At 35.1% G+C, this 17,408-nt stretch overlaps 2 protein-coding genes across 2 annotated transcripts in view; one reads left to right on the top strand and one right to left on the bottom strand.

Moving 5' to 3' along the window:
- Nucleotides 1-12,188: 12,188 nt before the first annotated feature.
- On the bottom strand, nucleotides 12,189-16,621 carry SERTM2 (serine rich and transmembrane domain containing 2). Its single transcript, XM_032476056.1, has one exon. It carries the CDS (start codon nucleotides 15,827-15,829, stop codon nucleotides 15,557-15,559), a length of 273 nt encoding a protein of 90 aa, XP_032331947.1. The 5' UTR covers nucleotides 15,830-16,621; the 3' UTR covers nucleotides 12,189-15,556.
- The window catches only part of AMMECR1 (AMMECR nuclear protein 1), a 93,786-nt gene continuing 91,981 nt past the window's right edge, over nucleotides 15,604-17,408 (top strand). Inside the window, exon 1 of the mRNA XM_032476055.1 lies at nucleotides 15,604-15,614. The gene's annotated coding sequence lies outside the window, so the exon portion shown is untranslated. The remainder of the gene's footprint in view (nucleotides 15,615-17,408) is intronic.

The raw sequence follows: 17,408 nt of genomic DNA on the forward strand, positions 1-17,408 counted from the left end.
GCATGTATCAAGAATCCAGTCCTTTTTTTGACTCGGTAATATTTCATTATATAGATATACCACAATTTATTTATTCATTCCCCTGTTGATGGACTTTTGGATTATTTCCAGTTTTTGTATATTACAAATTAAGCTTGCTAAAAAGGAGAGAGCAGTTCCAAAATAGAGTCACTTGGGCTAAACCCCACACCAGCAAACCAAGACTTAATACCTAACCTAATTGCAGTCTCAATACCTCCGAGGAATGTAACCTTTAACCAATCAATCTGGAATTACCTGATCAGGACTAGTGAGGTAATCCACCTTACTATTCCCCTTAGGATGGTGGCCCTTCCTGAAACAGTGCATTCTTTGCTAATAATTTCTTTTTTCTGCCCCCTTTGTGCCTTTGAAAACCTTTTCTTTTCTATAGCTCTGTGGAGCTCCTTTCTGTTGCTAGATGAAATGCTGCCTGTTTCACAAATCATTGAATAAAGCCAATTTGATCTTTAAATTTATTTAGTTGAATTTTTGTTATTTAACAAGCTCTCATGAATATTCTTGTGCAAGTCAATGTATATACATATTTTTCTTTAGTTTTGGGTAAATGCCTCAAAGTGGAATGGCTGAATTTATGGTAGGTGTATCTTCAACTTTATAGTGAACTACCAAACTTTTGCAAAGCAGCTCTCCCATTTTACATTCCTACTAGCAGTATGAGAATTCTGGTCACTCCAATCCTTACTAACATGTGGCCAGTCTTTTTAATTTTAGACATTCTATTAAGTGTGTAGTGGTCTCATTGTAGTTTTAATTTGCATTTTCCCAAACTTTTCATGTGCTTATTTGCCATCCATACATCTTTCATGAAATGTCTGTTCAAATATTTCCCTGAAATGTCTGTTCAAATATTTCCCTCCCCTCTTTTTCTAAGCTTTTTTTTTTTTTAATGGACGTACTAGGGATTGAACCTAAAACCTCTTGCATGCTAAGCACACACTCTACCACTGAGCTATACTCTCCCCACCATGGTAAGCTTTTATAAATGACCATGCATGGAGCCCTCGCAGGTAACAACTCAAGAGCTGCCCCCACCCCACCCCATTTGGACCCCTACTTTGGAGAAGAGAGCTGTTGGCCGCTCCCACTGTCTCCAGAACCAGATCACGTGATACACGGTGTGTTGAGGCCACAGCAGGTGAAACACTTTAGTGAGAGACAGGTCTTAAATGAAAGGATCAAATCATGGCAAACACAGGATATTAATAAATCTTTGAGGTCTATTTCTCTCTATACTTTTAAAATGCTTTTCATATCTGACAAGAAACCTCACAGCCATCTAAATTAAAGAAACATTTGGCAGATTTTTAAACTTTAGGAGCTAACAAGTTGTCATTGGTTCCCCCTCCCTTCCTTACAGTAGGAAAAACAAGAATTGACAAAAACATAGGCTCATTTTCCACAGATGCCTCCAAATGTGAGTTATTTCCCCTTTTTTCAAATTGGGTTGTTTATTTTCTTATTGTTAAGTTTTGAGAGTTCTTTGTATATACTATTATATAATTTACAAAGATTTTCTCCCAATGTATGACTTTTTTTTTGTATTCTTATTGTCTTTTGAAGAGTCAAAGTTTTTAATTTAGATGAAATCCAATTTTTCATTTTCTTCTCTTAATGGATTATGCTTTTGTTGTCAAGTCTGATAAATCTTTGCCTAATCCAAGGTCACAAAGATTTTTTATTATGTTTTCTTTTAGAAGTTTGTTTTTACATTTAGGTACAAGATCCATTTTGAGTTAATTTTTGTATATAGTGCAAGTTATGGGTGGAAGGCCACTTTTTTGTCCTGTGGATCTACATTTAATTGTTTAAGCATCATTTGTCAAAAAGGCTTTTCTTTCACCTCTGCTTTGACTTTGTATGTTTGTGAAAAATCAGTTATCCATATGTGTTCGTTTATGTCTGAACTCTCTATTCTGTTCCATTGATCTATTTGTCTACCTTTGTGTCAGTAACACATAGCCTTGATTACTGTAGCTTTATAATAAATCTTAGAATCAGAAGTAAGACCTAACTTTCTTCTTTCTGAGAATTCTTTTGGCTATCCTAGGTCTTTTGCCTTTCCATATGAATTTTATAATCTTCTTGTCAATTCCTAAAAAAAAAGCCTGCTGGGATTTTCATTGGAATTGAGTTGAATATATAGATCAGTTTTGGAAAGAGTTCACATCTTAACAATATTAAATTCTCCAAGCCATGACAAGGAATATTTTTCTATTTATTTAGATCTTCTATAATTTCTTTTAGCAGTGTTTCACAATTATTAGTGTAGAGGTAGGGGACTTTCACATTATTGGTTATATTTAGCCCCCAAAATTTCATATTTCTGATGTTATTGCAAATGGTATTATTTTAAAATATCAGTTTCTAATAGTTGTTTGCTAGTATATAGAAATGCAATTGATGCATATTAATTTTGTATCCTGCCATTTTGCTAAACTCACTAATTAGTCCTAGTAGCTTTTTTTTTTTGGTAGATCCTATTGGATTCTCTACATATGCAATCATATTGTCTGAAAATAAAGGTAGTTTTACTTCTTCCTTACCCATTTGGATGTCTTTTATGGTTTTATTTTTTCTTGCCGTATTGCACTGATTAGAATGTTGAATAGAAGCGGCAAAGTAGACATTCCTGTCTTGTGTCTGATCTTAGGAGTGAATCATTCAGTCTTTATCATTAACAGTAGGTTTTTTGTAGATAATCTTTATCAGGCTAAGAAAGTTATCTTCTATTCCTAGTTACTTGGATGCTTTTATCATGCAATGCTGTTGGATTTTGTCAAATTCTTTTTCTGTGTCTACTGAAATGATCATATTTTTTTACCTTTTTAGTTTGTTAATATGATACATTGGATTACACTGATTGGATTTTGAATATTAATCTAACTTTGCATTCCTGGGATAAAACTTACTTGGTTATGATGTGTTATATTTCTACATATTGCTAGATTCTATTTACTAAAAATTTGTTATAAATTTTGCATGTATGTTATAAAATTTTGCATGTATGAGAGTGTTAGCCTATAGTTTTCCTCATTTTAATATCTTTTCGTGGTTTTTATATCAGGGTAATGATAGCTTTGTAGCATGAGTTGGGAAGTATTGTCTTCTCTTAAATTTTTTGGAAGAATTTGCATAAAATTGTTATTATTAATTTTTTAATGGTGAGGTAGAATTCACCAGTGAATCTGTATGGGCCTGGGGGTTTCTTTATAGGAGGGTTTTTAACTATAATTTCAATTTCATATATATTTCACTATTCAGGTTATCCATTTCTTCTTGAGTGAGCGTTGGTACTTTGTGTCTTTCAGGGAATTTGTCCATTTCACCTAATTAATCAAATTTATGGGAATATTTATTCAAGTTATTCCCTTATCATTCTTTTAATACCTATAGAATCTGCCATGATGTCACTTCTCTTGTTCTAGATATTTTTAATTTGGATCGTCTCTTTTTTTTTTTCCTCATTAACCTGGCCAGTGGCTTACTAGTTTTATTCATCTTCTCAAAGAACCAGCTTTTGGTTTCATTGATTTTTCTCCTTTATTATTCTGTTCTGTATGTCATAGAGTTCTGCTTTGATCTTTACTATTTACTTTCTTCTTCTTTTAGGTTTAATTTGTTCTTCTTTTTTAAGTTTCTCAAGGTGGAAGACTATGTTATTACTTTGAGACCATTTTTCTTTTTTAATATAGCCATCTTGTGTTACAAATTTGCCCCAAGTACAGATTTAGTAGCATTTTACATTTTTTAGCATGTTGTGCTTAAATTTTCACTTAATTAAAATTTTCTAATTTTCCTTTTGATTTCTTGTTTGATACATACATTACGTAGAAGTATTATTTCATTTGCAAATACTGTAGAAATTTTCAAAGATCATTTTTTATTGATTTATAGTTTAATCCCATTGTGGTCAAAGGACTAGCTTTGCATGACTTGAATCCTTCTAAATTTATTGAGACTTGTTTTATGGCCCAGACTATGATCTATTCCTGAGCACTTGAGAAGAAATTACATTCTGATGTTACTGGGTGATGTGTTCTATAAATGTCAATCAGATCAATTTGGTTGATAGTGGAGTTTGAGTCTACTATATCTTTGCTAATTTTCTACCCACTTGTTTTATCCATTCTTTAGAGAGGGTATAGGGATACCTAGATTATAATTGTGGGTTTGTCTGTTTTTCCTTGCAGTTCTATCAACTTTTGCTTCATGCATTTTGAAGCCCTGTTATTTAGTACATAAACATTTAAGATCATTATGTCTTCTTATTTAATTGATCTCATTATCATTATGAAATAAATTACATTATCCCTGGCAATATTTTGCTCTGAAATTGACTTTGATATTAAGATAACCACTCCAGTTTTATTTTGATTAATGCTGGCATGCTGTATCTTTTATTATCCTTTTACTTTTAACTCATTTGTATCTTTATATTTAAAGTGTGTTTCCTAGAGGCAGCATATAGGTGGGTCTTAATTACTTATTCCATAAGACAGTCTCTGCCTTTTAATCTGGATGTTTAGACCATTTGCATTTATATGATTATTGGTATGGTTAGGTTTGAGTCTGTCATCATGCTATTTGTTTCTATTTGCCCTATCTGTTTTCTTGTTCACTTTTCCCTCTTTTTCTGCCTTCTTTCGCATTAATCAAGTATTTTTATGATTCCATTTATCTCCTTTGTTGATTTATTAGCTATAACACTTTGTTTTGTTATTTTAGTGGCTGCTTTAAGATTTGTGGTATGCATATTTAACTTGTTACAGTATATCTTCAAGTGATATCAAATCACTTAACATATGGTATAAGAACCTTACAATTATACATTTCCATTTCTCCCCTCCAAGTCTTTATGTTACTGTTATATTTTTTAGTTTTACATATTCCCTAAATCCCACAATGCATTTTATTTTTGTTTAAATAGTTCTTAAAAGAGATTGAAATAAAAAGAAAAGTAATATATATTTACCTATGTAGTTACCGATTCTGGTGCTCTTCTTCTTTCTCTTTGTTTAAATCAATTTTTCTGCCTGATGTCTGCCTGAAGGATGTCCTTTAGTATTTCTTCTAGTTCAGGTTTGCTAGCAATGATTTCTTTTAGCTTTTGTGTGTCTGAAAATGAGTTGATTTTGTTTTTGAAATATATATTGCCAGGTACAGAATTCTGGTTTGATAGGATTTTTTTTTCCCTTTCAGTACTTTATTTTTTTTAACATTTTTTATTGATTTATAATCATTTTACAATGTTGTGTCAAATTCCAGTGTAGAGCACAATTTTTCAATTATACATGAACATATATATATTCATTGTCACATTCCTTTCTCTGTGAGCTACCATAAGATCTTGTATATATTTCCCTGTGCTATACAGTATAATCTTGTTTATCTATTCTACAATTTTGAAATCCCAGTCTATCTCTTCCCACCCCCTACCCCCTTGGCAACCACAAGTCTGTATTCTATGTCTATGAGTCTGTCCTGTATTTATGCTTTGTTTGTTTGTTTGTTTTTTTAGATTCCACATATGAGCGATCTCATATGGTATTTTTCTTTCTCTTTCTGGCTTACTTCACTTAGAATGACATTCTCCAGGAGCATCCATGTTGCTGCAAATGGCGTTATGTTGTCGGTTTTTATGGCTGAGTAGTATTCCATTGTATAAATATACCACCTCTTCTTTATCCAGTCACCTTCCTTTCAGTACTTTAAAGATGTCCACTCTCTTTTCTGTAGCATTGTTTCTGACCAAGAGATCTGATGTCATTATTTTCATCTTGCTATATGTAACAGATCTATTTCCTTTTAAGATTTTCTCTTTGGTTTTGAGTAATTTGATTATGATGTTTCTTATTGTAGTTTTCTTTATACTTCTTGTGTTTTGGGTTCATTGAGCTTTTTGGATCTGTGAATTTATATTTTTCATTAACGTCAGAAAGTTTCTTCCAACTTGTCTTCAAATGTTCTTCAAATATTTCTTCTGTCTCCCAACCCCCTCAAAGACTCCAATTGCTCATATTTGAAGCCACTCAAAGTTGTCATAGTTCACTAGTGCTCTTTTATCTTTCAGTATTCTTTTTTCTCTGTATGTTTCATTTTGTATAGTTTTTATTGCTATGCATTCAAGGTCACTTATCTTTTCTTCTGTAATGGCTGATCTGCCTTTAATTCTACCTAGTGGAGTTTTCTTCTCAGAAGTTGTAGTTTTCATCTCTAGAAGTTTAATCTGGATCATCTTCATATGTCTACTTAACTTGTTGAACATATGGAATAGAGTTACAATAACTGTCTTAATGTCCTTGTCTGCTAATTCTGATATCTCTGTCAGTTTTGGGTCAGTTTTGGTTGACTGATTTTTCTCTTCATTATGTTATATATATATATATCTGTTTCTTTATATACCTGGTAATCTTATATGCATGTATTTCTACTGCATATATTTTAGGAAATGAATGGCAGACTCCTCCCCTTCTTGCTATTAGACTTTGACAGAAGAGATTTTTTAAAAAAAATTTATTGTTTTTTGGGGGAGGAGGTTAATTAGGTTTATTTATTTTGATGGAGGTGCTGGGGATTGAACCCAGGACCTTATGCATGCTAAGCACACGCTTTACCATGGAGCTATATCTACCCCTCCCATACCTGGTAATCTTTGATTGAATGCCAGCCATTATGAATTTTACCTTGCCAGGTGCTGGATGTACTTGTATTCCTATAAATCTTTGTGAGCTTTGTTCTTAGATGCAGTTAAGTTGCCTGAAAATAGTTTGATCCTTTCAGGTCTTATTTTTCTGGTTTAGGTGGGTCCAAAGAAGAGCTCAGTCTAGGGCTAATTTTTCCCACCATTGAGGCCAGACCTTCTTGGGCACCCGACCCAACATCTTGTGAATTATGAGTTTTCTCAGTCTGGTGAGAATAAGCATTATTTCTGGCCCTCTGGGTCAGGTACTGTTCCCTCAAATCTAATCCTTTCATGTTGTTATTTCCCTGGCATCAGGTAGATTTTGATAGTTATTGCTGAATACTTGAGGGGAGACCTCTGCAGGTCTCTGGGATTCTGTTTCTGTCTCATTAACTGTAGCTGCATTGGTCTCCCCAGACTCTCAGCTCCATAACATCAAAAGAGAATCTACTGGCCTTTGCCTCAGTACCTCTTCTCTGTGTTGTGGCCTGGAAAATCTCTTATAGCGAGGGCAAGCATAGGGGTCACCGCATTTGTTTCTGAAATCTGCAAACTAGCATCCTTCATTGCCTGATGGCTAGTGTTTTTAAAATCATTGTTTCATGTATGTAACTTTTAAAATTATCTCCATGTATAATTTTATTCATCATTTCATAATGGACATACTCAAGCATTGAAAGGATCATACAGTGTACAACTGTATGTTTACCCACCCCTAGATTCTATAATTAACAGTTTATATTTGCTTTATTATACAACCATCTATTTATTCATCCGTTTATTCACACATCCAAACATCTTAATTTTTGATGCATTTAAAAATAAACTGAAAATATAAATATAATTAACTGTAAACACTTCAGCATGCATATCATTAATTAGAGCTTAATATTTTGAATTTTGACAAATTAATAACCTATGTAATGCTAACCTCTATCGAGCCATAAAACATACTTATCACCACAGGAAGTTTCTTCTTGACTTTCTCAGTCAATCTCCACCCTCATGTCTCCAAAGGAAACTATTGTTTAGATTTTTTCATCACAGATAAGTTTTGCTTTTTCTAGAATAGCACTGTCAAATAGAAATATAATGTGAGTCAAAAGTAGGGTCACATGTATAATTGAAAATTGCCCATTAGCCATATTACAAAAATTAAAAGAAAGAGGTGACTATTTTAAATAATGTATTTTATTTAATTCAATATATCCAAAATATGATCATTTTCAACATATAATCAGTATAAATATTATGAATGAGATATTTTACATTTTTGTTTATTGTGTCTTTGAAATCTAGTGTGTAATTTACACTCATAGTACATCCCAATTTGAACTATCCTGTATCAAGTGCTCAGTAGCCATTTGTAGCTAGTAACTACCATATTGGACAGTGCAGTTCTAGAATATGATATAAATATGATCATAAAATAATTTCTTTTTGTCTAAGGCTTTTTTACTCAGCATGATTTTTGAAAAATTTTAAGATTAGTTCATACATTATTTTAATAAAAACAAAAATTAAATTACAAACTGAAACAAAATGGAAATAAAATGCTCAACAAGAGTAATATAGAGGAGTAGAGGAAAGAAATTGCACTTAAATAATTCTACCATTCAGTCCTTGTATTATGAAAGAGGAGACTAGACATGATGATGAACTTTATCCTTTACATTATGTGTCATAAAATATCTTAGTATTTTAAGGGTAATCACTAAAAGAATAGAATTTGAAAGTGTTTGGGGTATTTAATATTCCAGCCCCCTAGGCTTTGCTTATTTCCCAAGGTCATGGATTGTTAGTTTCTTTCTCATGGCTACAAGGGCATGCCAGATTCCAAAAACGGTTCCCTCCCCTTCCCCCTTCAAGCCTAAGAGTGGTTGTGGCTTTCTATAGCTGTGAGTCCCTGGGTGCTCTGCCATCTCTTTTGACCACTTAATCCTACCCCCTCCTTAGTAAATAGGACCTTCATGAAAGTTTCTTCACTCACCCTTTATGAGAATGCCATCTCTTTCCTGCCAGGACCATGATCAATACAATCACATACCTGTGATTAACAACCCACCTCTGAGTTCTTTGCAAACTCTCAGGACCCTATTTGTACTATTACTGACCTGTACCTATACTGTTCCATTGGTTTCTGGCTTCAAATTATTGGCTCTATTTCCCTCTTATTTATGGTCCTACTCCTAACCTTTGTATTTAATGTTTGTATTTGGTCTTCTCAGGTTGGAGTCTTCCCTCTCCCCAGAAGACTTTGTCTTTGACTCAGTCTTCTTCCCCTGCTACCAGTATCTCCAGGCAATCTGCCTCAACTTGAGCACGATTAAATTAAACCTGATCTTCTTTCCTAACCTGCTTGACAAATGACTAACCCTCCAAAAACAGAGAGAAACAATATTTGGGCATATTCTATGTTATATTATTGTCATTCTTTCTTCAATCTACTCTACGACCCCTCCCTGGGCTATCTCAACCACTAACTCCTCTTAAATTTATGTCTCCAGCTCTAACTTCTCTTGTGAGCTCCAGACCCATCCTTCAGCTGCCTATTCAACATCTGCACTTGGATGTCTTAGAGGCACATTAAGCTACACATGTCCAAAACGAAATTCGTCTCCCCCTTGATCTGATTTTCCTCCAGTGTTCTATGTCTCAGTAAAAAGAGCCTATTTCTGTCTATGAGTCTATTTCTGTCCTGTATTTAGACTCATAGACAGAGAATACAGACTTGTGGTTGCCAGGGGGGTGGAGGGTGGGAAGGGATAGACTGGGATTTCAAAATTGTAGAATAGATAAACAAGATTACACTGTATAGCACAGGGAAATATACACAAAATGTTATGATAACTCACAGAGAAAAAAATGTCACAATGAGTGTGTATATGTCCATGAATGACTGAAAAATTGTGCTGAACACTGGAATTTGACACAACATTGTAAAGTGATTATAAATCAATAAAAAGTGTTAAAAAAAAAAAAAAAAGAGGCGGTACTGGGGATTGAACCCAGGACCTTGTGTATGCTAAGCACACACTCAAAAAAAAAAAAAAAAAAAAAGAGCCACCAGACCCTTGTTCAAACCAGAATCCAGTAAATCATTCTAGATTCTTCTTTCTCACTTACCCTAATTACCTAAGTCATGAAGTAATGCTAATTTTATCTTCTAAATCTATCTCAGATTATTTATTTCTCTTTATCCCTACCCACCACCACTCAGCAGGATGGTGCTAAGTCTAAGGTACTATCATTTTTCTCCTGAATCACTGTCGTAGCCTCTCAACTGGTTTTCCTGCATTTACTCTTGCCCCTCTTCAATCCATCCTCCACACTGCTGCCAGAGTTCTCTTCTTGTCTATGCTTAAAATAGAGTTAAAAATCTATTACATTGCCCACAAGGCCCTGCATGTCCTTGTCCTTGTCAACCTTTCCAGCCTTCTGGACACTTCTTACTCATTGTGCTTTTTCAAGTATTCCAAGTTTATTTGACCTCAGAATCTTTGCACATGCTGTTCTCTCTATGGAATGTTTGCTCTATTCTCTCCTTTTATTCATCCATTAGATTTTAGCTTAGATTATCATCTCAGTAAAGTCTTCCTTGACACTCTAGGCCAGGCTAGGCAGCCTCGCCTCCACTTTATATGTACCCAAGTGCTCTATACTTCTCCTTTATAACACAGTATTCTTGTAATTATCTGATCAGTGATGTCCATCCCAGTAGGTTATAATTTTCGCCAGGGCATAGAGTGTGTCCAGTTTTCACTTCTAGCACACATAGTTGGTGATGAATAAATGTTGGAAGACCGACTGAATGAATTTAGGCACTTATCATCTTTGCCAGATTGTAAACTTTATGATTGCAAACTTATAAAGAGATCCCCACAGAGTCTAGTCAGTACTCTGTGTAATCTGTCTCTCTTATGCTCCCCTGTGTTTATGTGTGATTTAATCAATTAATACTTGGTGTGGAAAATGAATTGAAATTCCTCGAATTGCTCAAGTTATTCTTCAAAACATCCTCACCTGTATTTATTATGTGCATTCCCTTTTCCTATTCTACATGTTCCACATTTTTGTCTCCTTTTTCTGCAAGTATAACAATTCATTCTTTGTGACTAGAGGAAGCTTCTCTATCCTGTAATTCTCTCCCCTTTAATGCCATTGCATTTATTAAAGAGCACAAATGAAATAGCTGTGTACACTTAAAGCACTATACAATTTTAAATAAGAACACTGTTTTTACTATTTTAAGAGGAGGTGTTCTCATTTCTAGGAGGGGAGAGATCATAAACGTGTATCTGAAGAATTGGCATTGACTGTGAACATTAAGTCAAATGATCAGAGGATTGGGATTTGAATTGTGGGTTGATAATCCACCTATATTTCTGCCTCTTCCCTTCCTCTATGTAAATTAAAGCTGCAGGATCTGTCTTTGCATAAAACTTCCTTATAATCTGTTAAATATGTGTTGTTGTGGCTATAAAATGATTTTACGAGATGGCAGAATTCTGCTTATTTGTTCTGAATTTGGGCACAGGGAGTTAATCTCCTATAGAGCTCAATAATTGTTTGTACAGCTTAGAGTGTTATGGAATGAATAACTTTGTAATATCTACTCCATGTTCAGAAAGCAGAGCACTTTTTTTTAATCAGGTGCTTATTTATTCACTTGGATTTCAATACCTCACTTATTATGGTTACCTTTTCTTCCTTCCTTCCTTCCTTCCTTCCTTCCCTCCCTCTTTCTTTCTTCCTTCCTTCCTTCCCTCCCTCTTTCTTTCTTTCTTTCTTTCTTTCTTTCTTTCTTTCTTTCTTTCTTTCTTTCTTTCTTTCTTCCTTTCTTTCTTTCTTTCTTTCTTTCTTTCTTTCTTTCTTTCTTTCTTTCTTTCTTTCTTTCTTTCTTTCTTCTTTCTTCTCTTTCTTCTCTTTCTTCTTTCTTTTCTTTCTTTTCTTTCTTTCTTTTAGCAATGCAGTTTTTGAGATGAGTACTAAACTAGGAGTCCAAAGACTGGCAGTGTAATTTTGACTTGGCCTGTGTGTAACCATGACTGTCTCACTAATCTCTCTGTGCTAATGTCCTTTTTTGTAAAACAGACTTCATAATACTGCCACGCATTACTCACAGAGTTGCTGTGAGGAGCAAATGAAGACAGTATGAAATGGAAGATACATAAATAAAAACATCCTCCGAGTTGGGGAATGTTGAAAGTGATTGGTTCTTTAGATATACTTCACCTTCATTGGCAGCTGGCAGTCATTATCCATTTTTCATATCTTACTACTGTTCAAGAAACAAACAAATACACCAGTAAGGTTGCAAGGGGGGAGAAAATAAAAGCTGGGGAATAAGAAGTAAATAATGATACCTCAAAATTATAAATCTCACAAATTTGTAACTGTTACAATTTACATGGGGATGAAGAGACCAATGGTCTTTATAGTCTTCAGACAAGAGATATTTGTTATCAGCAAACCAAACAATTTATTTTCCAGGAATCAAAAGTGACATGCTAAATATTAATTCAAATATTATATTTGTTTTATACAATATGAATCTATCTCAAATATTAATGATTTTAAACGAAAGAAACCCGAGTTTTCTTCCACACAATTCTTCATTTTCTTAAAAAAAGTTCATCATTTGTACAAATACAGGTGAATAAAATGTATTACTAAATATAACCATTTGATTGCATTAAATGGACCCCTTTTACCTACTTAGTAAGTATGATGGGGTCTGCAGCGGTCAAACTCAGTTATGAGTCCAAAGCTTCAGATTTGGCATAGATGGAAATGTTAGGCTGGATGAACCCGTCTTTACTTGATTTACCCCTTAATATTTCCTGCCTGATACATAATACATAATACACATGCCTTTTACAATAAACCTTGTTTTATACAACCCATGATTCGGAAAAGTATGCAAAGTACATTTTTAGAAACTGAATTTTTTTGAACATAGTAGGAGAGTTTACTATTTAAATAATTCATGTGGTGAGTGTTTTTATTTGATTGACTTATATGGAATCGCTGATATTTTCAGCATTATCGACTTACACAAATGGCAATTTCATGTGATTCAGTGTCATAAAAAGTGAACAATCATTCTTTCACCTTAAAACAAAGTTCAACTATATATAAATAACCTACCTGTTTATATACACTTAGGCTAACGTGCAATTTTTTGGTGAGGGGGGGTGAGGGAAGGAATTGCCAAGTCAGCATTTTGGATAGATGGATAAATTCAAATAATTCCCATTGATTGCTCTAGCGGCCTCTTTGAGCAGTAATATATGTTAATTAATACATTGGGGGATATGATAAAATTTAATATAAATGGAAAAATTGTTTTCTTTACAGTAGATTTGCTATTATGAAAACACTCAGTTTATTTTCTTAAAGATTAAATACCATGTGAGTCACCATAATGACACATTTGCTTACATGCATCTCCATTTATGCTATCACTGGAAATTGTGAGGGGTTATGCTGCTATTTTAGTGTAATCTGTGCTGTGTGCTTTGGTTAATGCTCAGTAAAGATCTGGATCCCATGGGGCAGTTGTGATGAAAGAGAGTGGTTGTTTTCCAAGTGAGTACCCTTAATCATAAATTAGGAATCTTCATCCAAGTCAGTGATTAAAGAGCAGTTTTAAACTCCTGAAATCTGAGTTGGGGAGGTCAGGTGGGCAAGGAATAGATTCGTAGTCTGTCTCTTCATCAGATTCAGCAACAAGGCATTGGGTATCTTGCTATTAACTGCTGTTGAAAGTGTAATCAGTTTCTTCTTTTATCCAGCCACTGACTTCTTAACTGTAAAGTGCATTCAAATACTGTGAGCACAAAAGGCAGAGCCTAGAGTGAGGCGGGATGTATGTCCTTAAGAAGTTCTGGGGTATATTGCCAACCTTTGATGAAGTCCACGTATGGCTGCCAAGAACTAACATTTTAAAGGGTACATGGAGTCTGGGTGTTGAGTAAAGTCACAACTTAAACCACCAAATGTAATAATATGAATCACTTTGCATTTTGGAAAATATAATGCCAAAAGGGAAGTGTATGCCCTATCCAAGTCTTAGCCTAATTGCTGATCTCTTCTGAATGGCGCCGAATGCAGCTGCCATCCCTTACAGTGCACTATTGTACCAGGTGTGCCAGAGTCAGCCTTGCTGCTAAGTTTAGCTCTGCATGTGGGGATTTCACACTGTGCAGCCCCTTGGAGAGGGGAGTATTGGCAAATGACTTTGTATAAAAGGAGAAATCACTTGGGAATTTCACCACCAGGCTAGATTTAGATCAGAGTAAAGGGGCCAGTCTAAATTGGTAACAAACTAGAGAGAGCTGCAAGTCTGGTAGAGGTGCCATTAACCTAACACCCATTCACTTCTCTCTCATGGCCACTGCAGTTCCTGAGGGAGCACCCTGTTAAAATTTGATGACCACCTTTTAGGTGCAAGAGAGAACTGATTTCTTTAAGCAGGTAGAATTTAACATGACTGTATTAGTTCTTTGGTGGCAAGAGTATGGCCAGCCTTCTAATTTCTAATTTGTAAACAGTACTCATTTCCTTTGGTTCCCTTTTGGAACATTAGTTAAAAAAAATCAAATTCTGTCTCCACTACTGGCATACTAGGGCTACTTATGAGAACGGAATTTTTCAAAATATATTTCTCTTATAGGTAATAAGTGAAACACTTCACCTTTGGCAGGGATTAGGAAGGGAGGAACATTTTCTGGGAAAGACAAATGTGACATTTGAGGACGTTGATTTCAATAGAGATTTGTTGGAGGGTGTTGTTCAGTCCTTTCCTCCTTTGTTTCTCTTTGTTTTCCTTACACTCAGATCTAAAAGGAGTCTAGTGATGACAAAATAGCTCTCAGATCATTTTTCAGAAAGAAAAACCTGGCACCCAAAGGCTTGAATGTTTTGTCCAAAGCCACAATCACTCAACGACAGAATACCAGGATTATTTCATTTCTGCTTTAAAGAACAATTGAGTCTTCTTTGCCAAGGTTGAGCGTGATGGAGAAGGAGAAAAAGGCAAAGAAGCTGCACGGATAATATAAGATTCATTGTCATAAGCACATTTTGACTTAATTTTCCCTTGTTTTTGCGGGAGCTCATTGTTCCAGATTTTTGTAATACATCTGCCATTATCTGAGCTTTTAAAAGTCCAGTAATAGTAATAACACAGATATAAAATGCACATTTCCCCTCTCTAGATGAGTTTGTTTACTAGAAACTTCTTTTTTTGCAAACTTGCTTTTTACACTGAAACAGTTTCTTTAAAAACCCTTTTTTCCATAGATGATAAAAATCACTGCTACTTTGGGAAAGAGTTCATGGTCCTTTCCATTATCCTCTGATATGATTTAGCTTCACGTAAGCAGAGGTGATTCTTTACAGTCCTAGTGCTAAATTAAAACATTCCTTTCTTGGGGTACCCTCTTTGAACAATCAGCCCTTTCCAAGGCAAATTTTCCTTGTTCTTGGAGCTTCCAGGGATCCTGCGTTTTTTATAACAGCTGCATATGAATTTCTGTGGTCTGAGGTTTGCTCAAGGCCCAGGCTCTCTTTGGTTACCATGGAAACCTGTCCTCCCAACCAGCTGCCATTTCCTATATTCCTGGCAGAGAATGAGTCTTAAACCTCTTAGGTATCCCACAAGCAGAGTCAAGATAAAGAAAAACACAAAGAAAACATGAACAACTTGTTAAATGAACAACTTATTGATTCCCTACGTGGGAAGCTACATGCAACAAAGTAAGCGTTCCTGGACATTAATGGACAAGAGTTCACTGAGATCCACAAATACTCACTTTCGTTCTGACTTTAAGGAGTGGGGATTCGACTCTGCATCTCTACATCTGTGAACTGAGGAACACTTTCTGTGCTCTCAGAGGTGATGGGTGAGATGACATGTTTGAGTCGAAGAAGCATTGTGAAGAGTAGGATGAGGAGAATGGCCAGGAGGCTCAGGAATAAGCCCACGTACATATACAGGTTGGAATACCTATCTGAAGTAGTGTCCACCTCTGTTGCCAGGGTGGGGAAATGGGCCCGCCCAGTGAGATTTCCATGATACTTGAAATGTACCTCTGTCATCACTCAAGACTTGAGTTGGTACCTGTTTCTATTTGATTTCTATTGGCCTTGAGGCATTCCACAGTCACTTAGACTGTTTCTGAATATGCTGGAGGTGTTCTAACAATCTCATACAAAGTGATCACAACCGGAGTCAAGTCAGTAGTGCACAAGCAAGAAAATGGTGATGTTCTAATTTGGCAATTGCCACACCCTCTCTATCTTCCAGCACAGCATCCCTCTCCCAAATAGCTTTTATCAGAATGTCTTACTTAATCATCAAAAAAAAAAAGTAAAATCTTTTATTTCCCACAGTCCTACTCATATACTGATTAAAATAAATGTGGTGAAACTGCTTTATAATACTGATATGGGCACAAGAATGTCTCAGAGTATTAAATCAGACTTTTCACTATGTTTTGGTAGAGGGAGAAAGAGCTGTATTTTATCTACAGCTCATCTAAATGTGTGCATTAATGACGTGTATTTATTAATTGGGTTCTCCTGTGAGGAGACTTTCTAAAAGCTTTTGTATATTTCAGGCTCAGATATCTCAGTTTTTACCCTTCTTGTCTTTTTGAATCCCCTGTAAGGATGAAGCTTGTAAGGTTTCTTCCCAGCTGCCACAACTTGAGGGTTCGAAGTCTAAAGGACGTGACTTTTCTACAGTTTTGTTGACATCCTTCACTGTAGGCCAGAGGGAAAGTGTTGTCAGACCTGGTAATTCTCAGATGGAGGAGACCTCAGAGATGCTGACAGTGGTAGGTCTAGGCTCAGAAGATTTGACTCTTAAAATTCTTCAACAGATTTATTTTCCTGAAAATCAAAAATAAAAATGAAAGATTTGTGTATGTAAGAAAAACAGATGGCAATTTCTTTTGAAACAAAAATTAACTGATGTATTGCAAAATGCCTTGCTATGGGAAAATCAGTTTCAAAATGATATCGGGAGTTTTTATTGCTTTGAATCCTTTTTTTTCTAAGTGGTAACTAGCTGTTACAAGGTTAAAGAAAAATTCAAATCACAGAACAGCAGCTAATAACTAGGCTAGATTAGGACGGTGTTATCTAAACTAAGTGGTCATAAAATTTACCTGAAGTACTTATTAAAATACAGACCCTGGGCCCCAATCTAGACCTTCTGAATCATAATCTCCACAGTAGGGATTTGGTCACCACTCTAGAGAGTCAGATTTTATTGGTCTGGGGTGGGGTCCAAGCACTGGTATTTTTAAAAAGCTCCCCAAGTGTCTCTAAAGTGCAGCCAGGACTGCAAACCACTGTTCTAGATTAACCAGGAAAGCCTAGCACTGAAATAAAGACCTAAATCTAAGGATTCATTTTTCAAACCCCAAGTCCCAGTGCCATGGGTCACTTTAACAAATCATGGAATTTTCAGAAATGCAGGCTTCCTTCAATTTTGTTTTTGTGTTCTATTTCTCTCGTTTAGGTCTATGGGTTGAGTATACACTCCCCCTCACTTTCCAATCAATATTTGTAGATCACAAGTAATTGAAAGGGTATGTTTGTTCTGAGCAAAGAATTGCATCTTTCATTATTGGTAAAGACAGAACCTTGTCTTTATTGGCATAAACATTCC

The sequence above is a fragment of the Camelus ferus genome, chromosome X (assembly GCF_009834535.1).
Source record: "Camelus ferus isolate YT-003-E chromosome X, BCGSAC_Cfer_1.0, whole genome shotgun sequence".
In the NCBI taxonomy this organism is placed as follows: Eukaryota; Metazoa; Chordata; class Mammalia; order Artiodactyla; family Camelidae; genus Camelus; species Camelus ferus.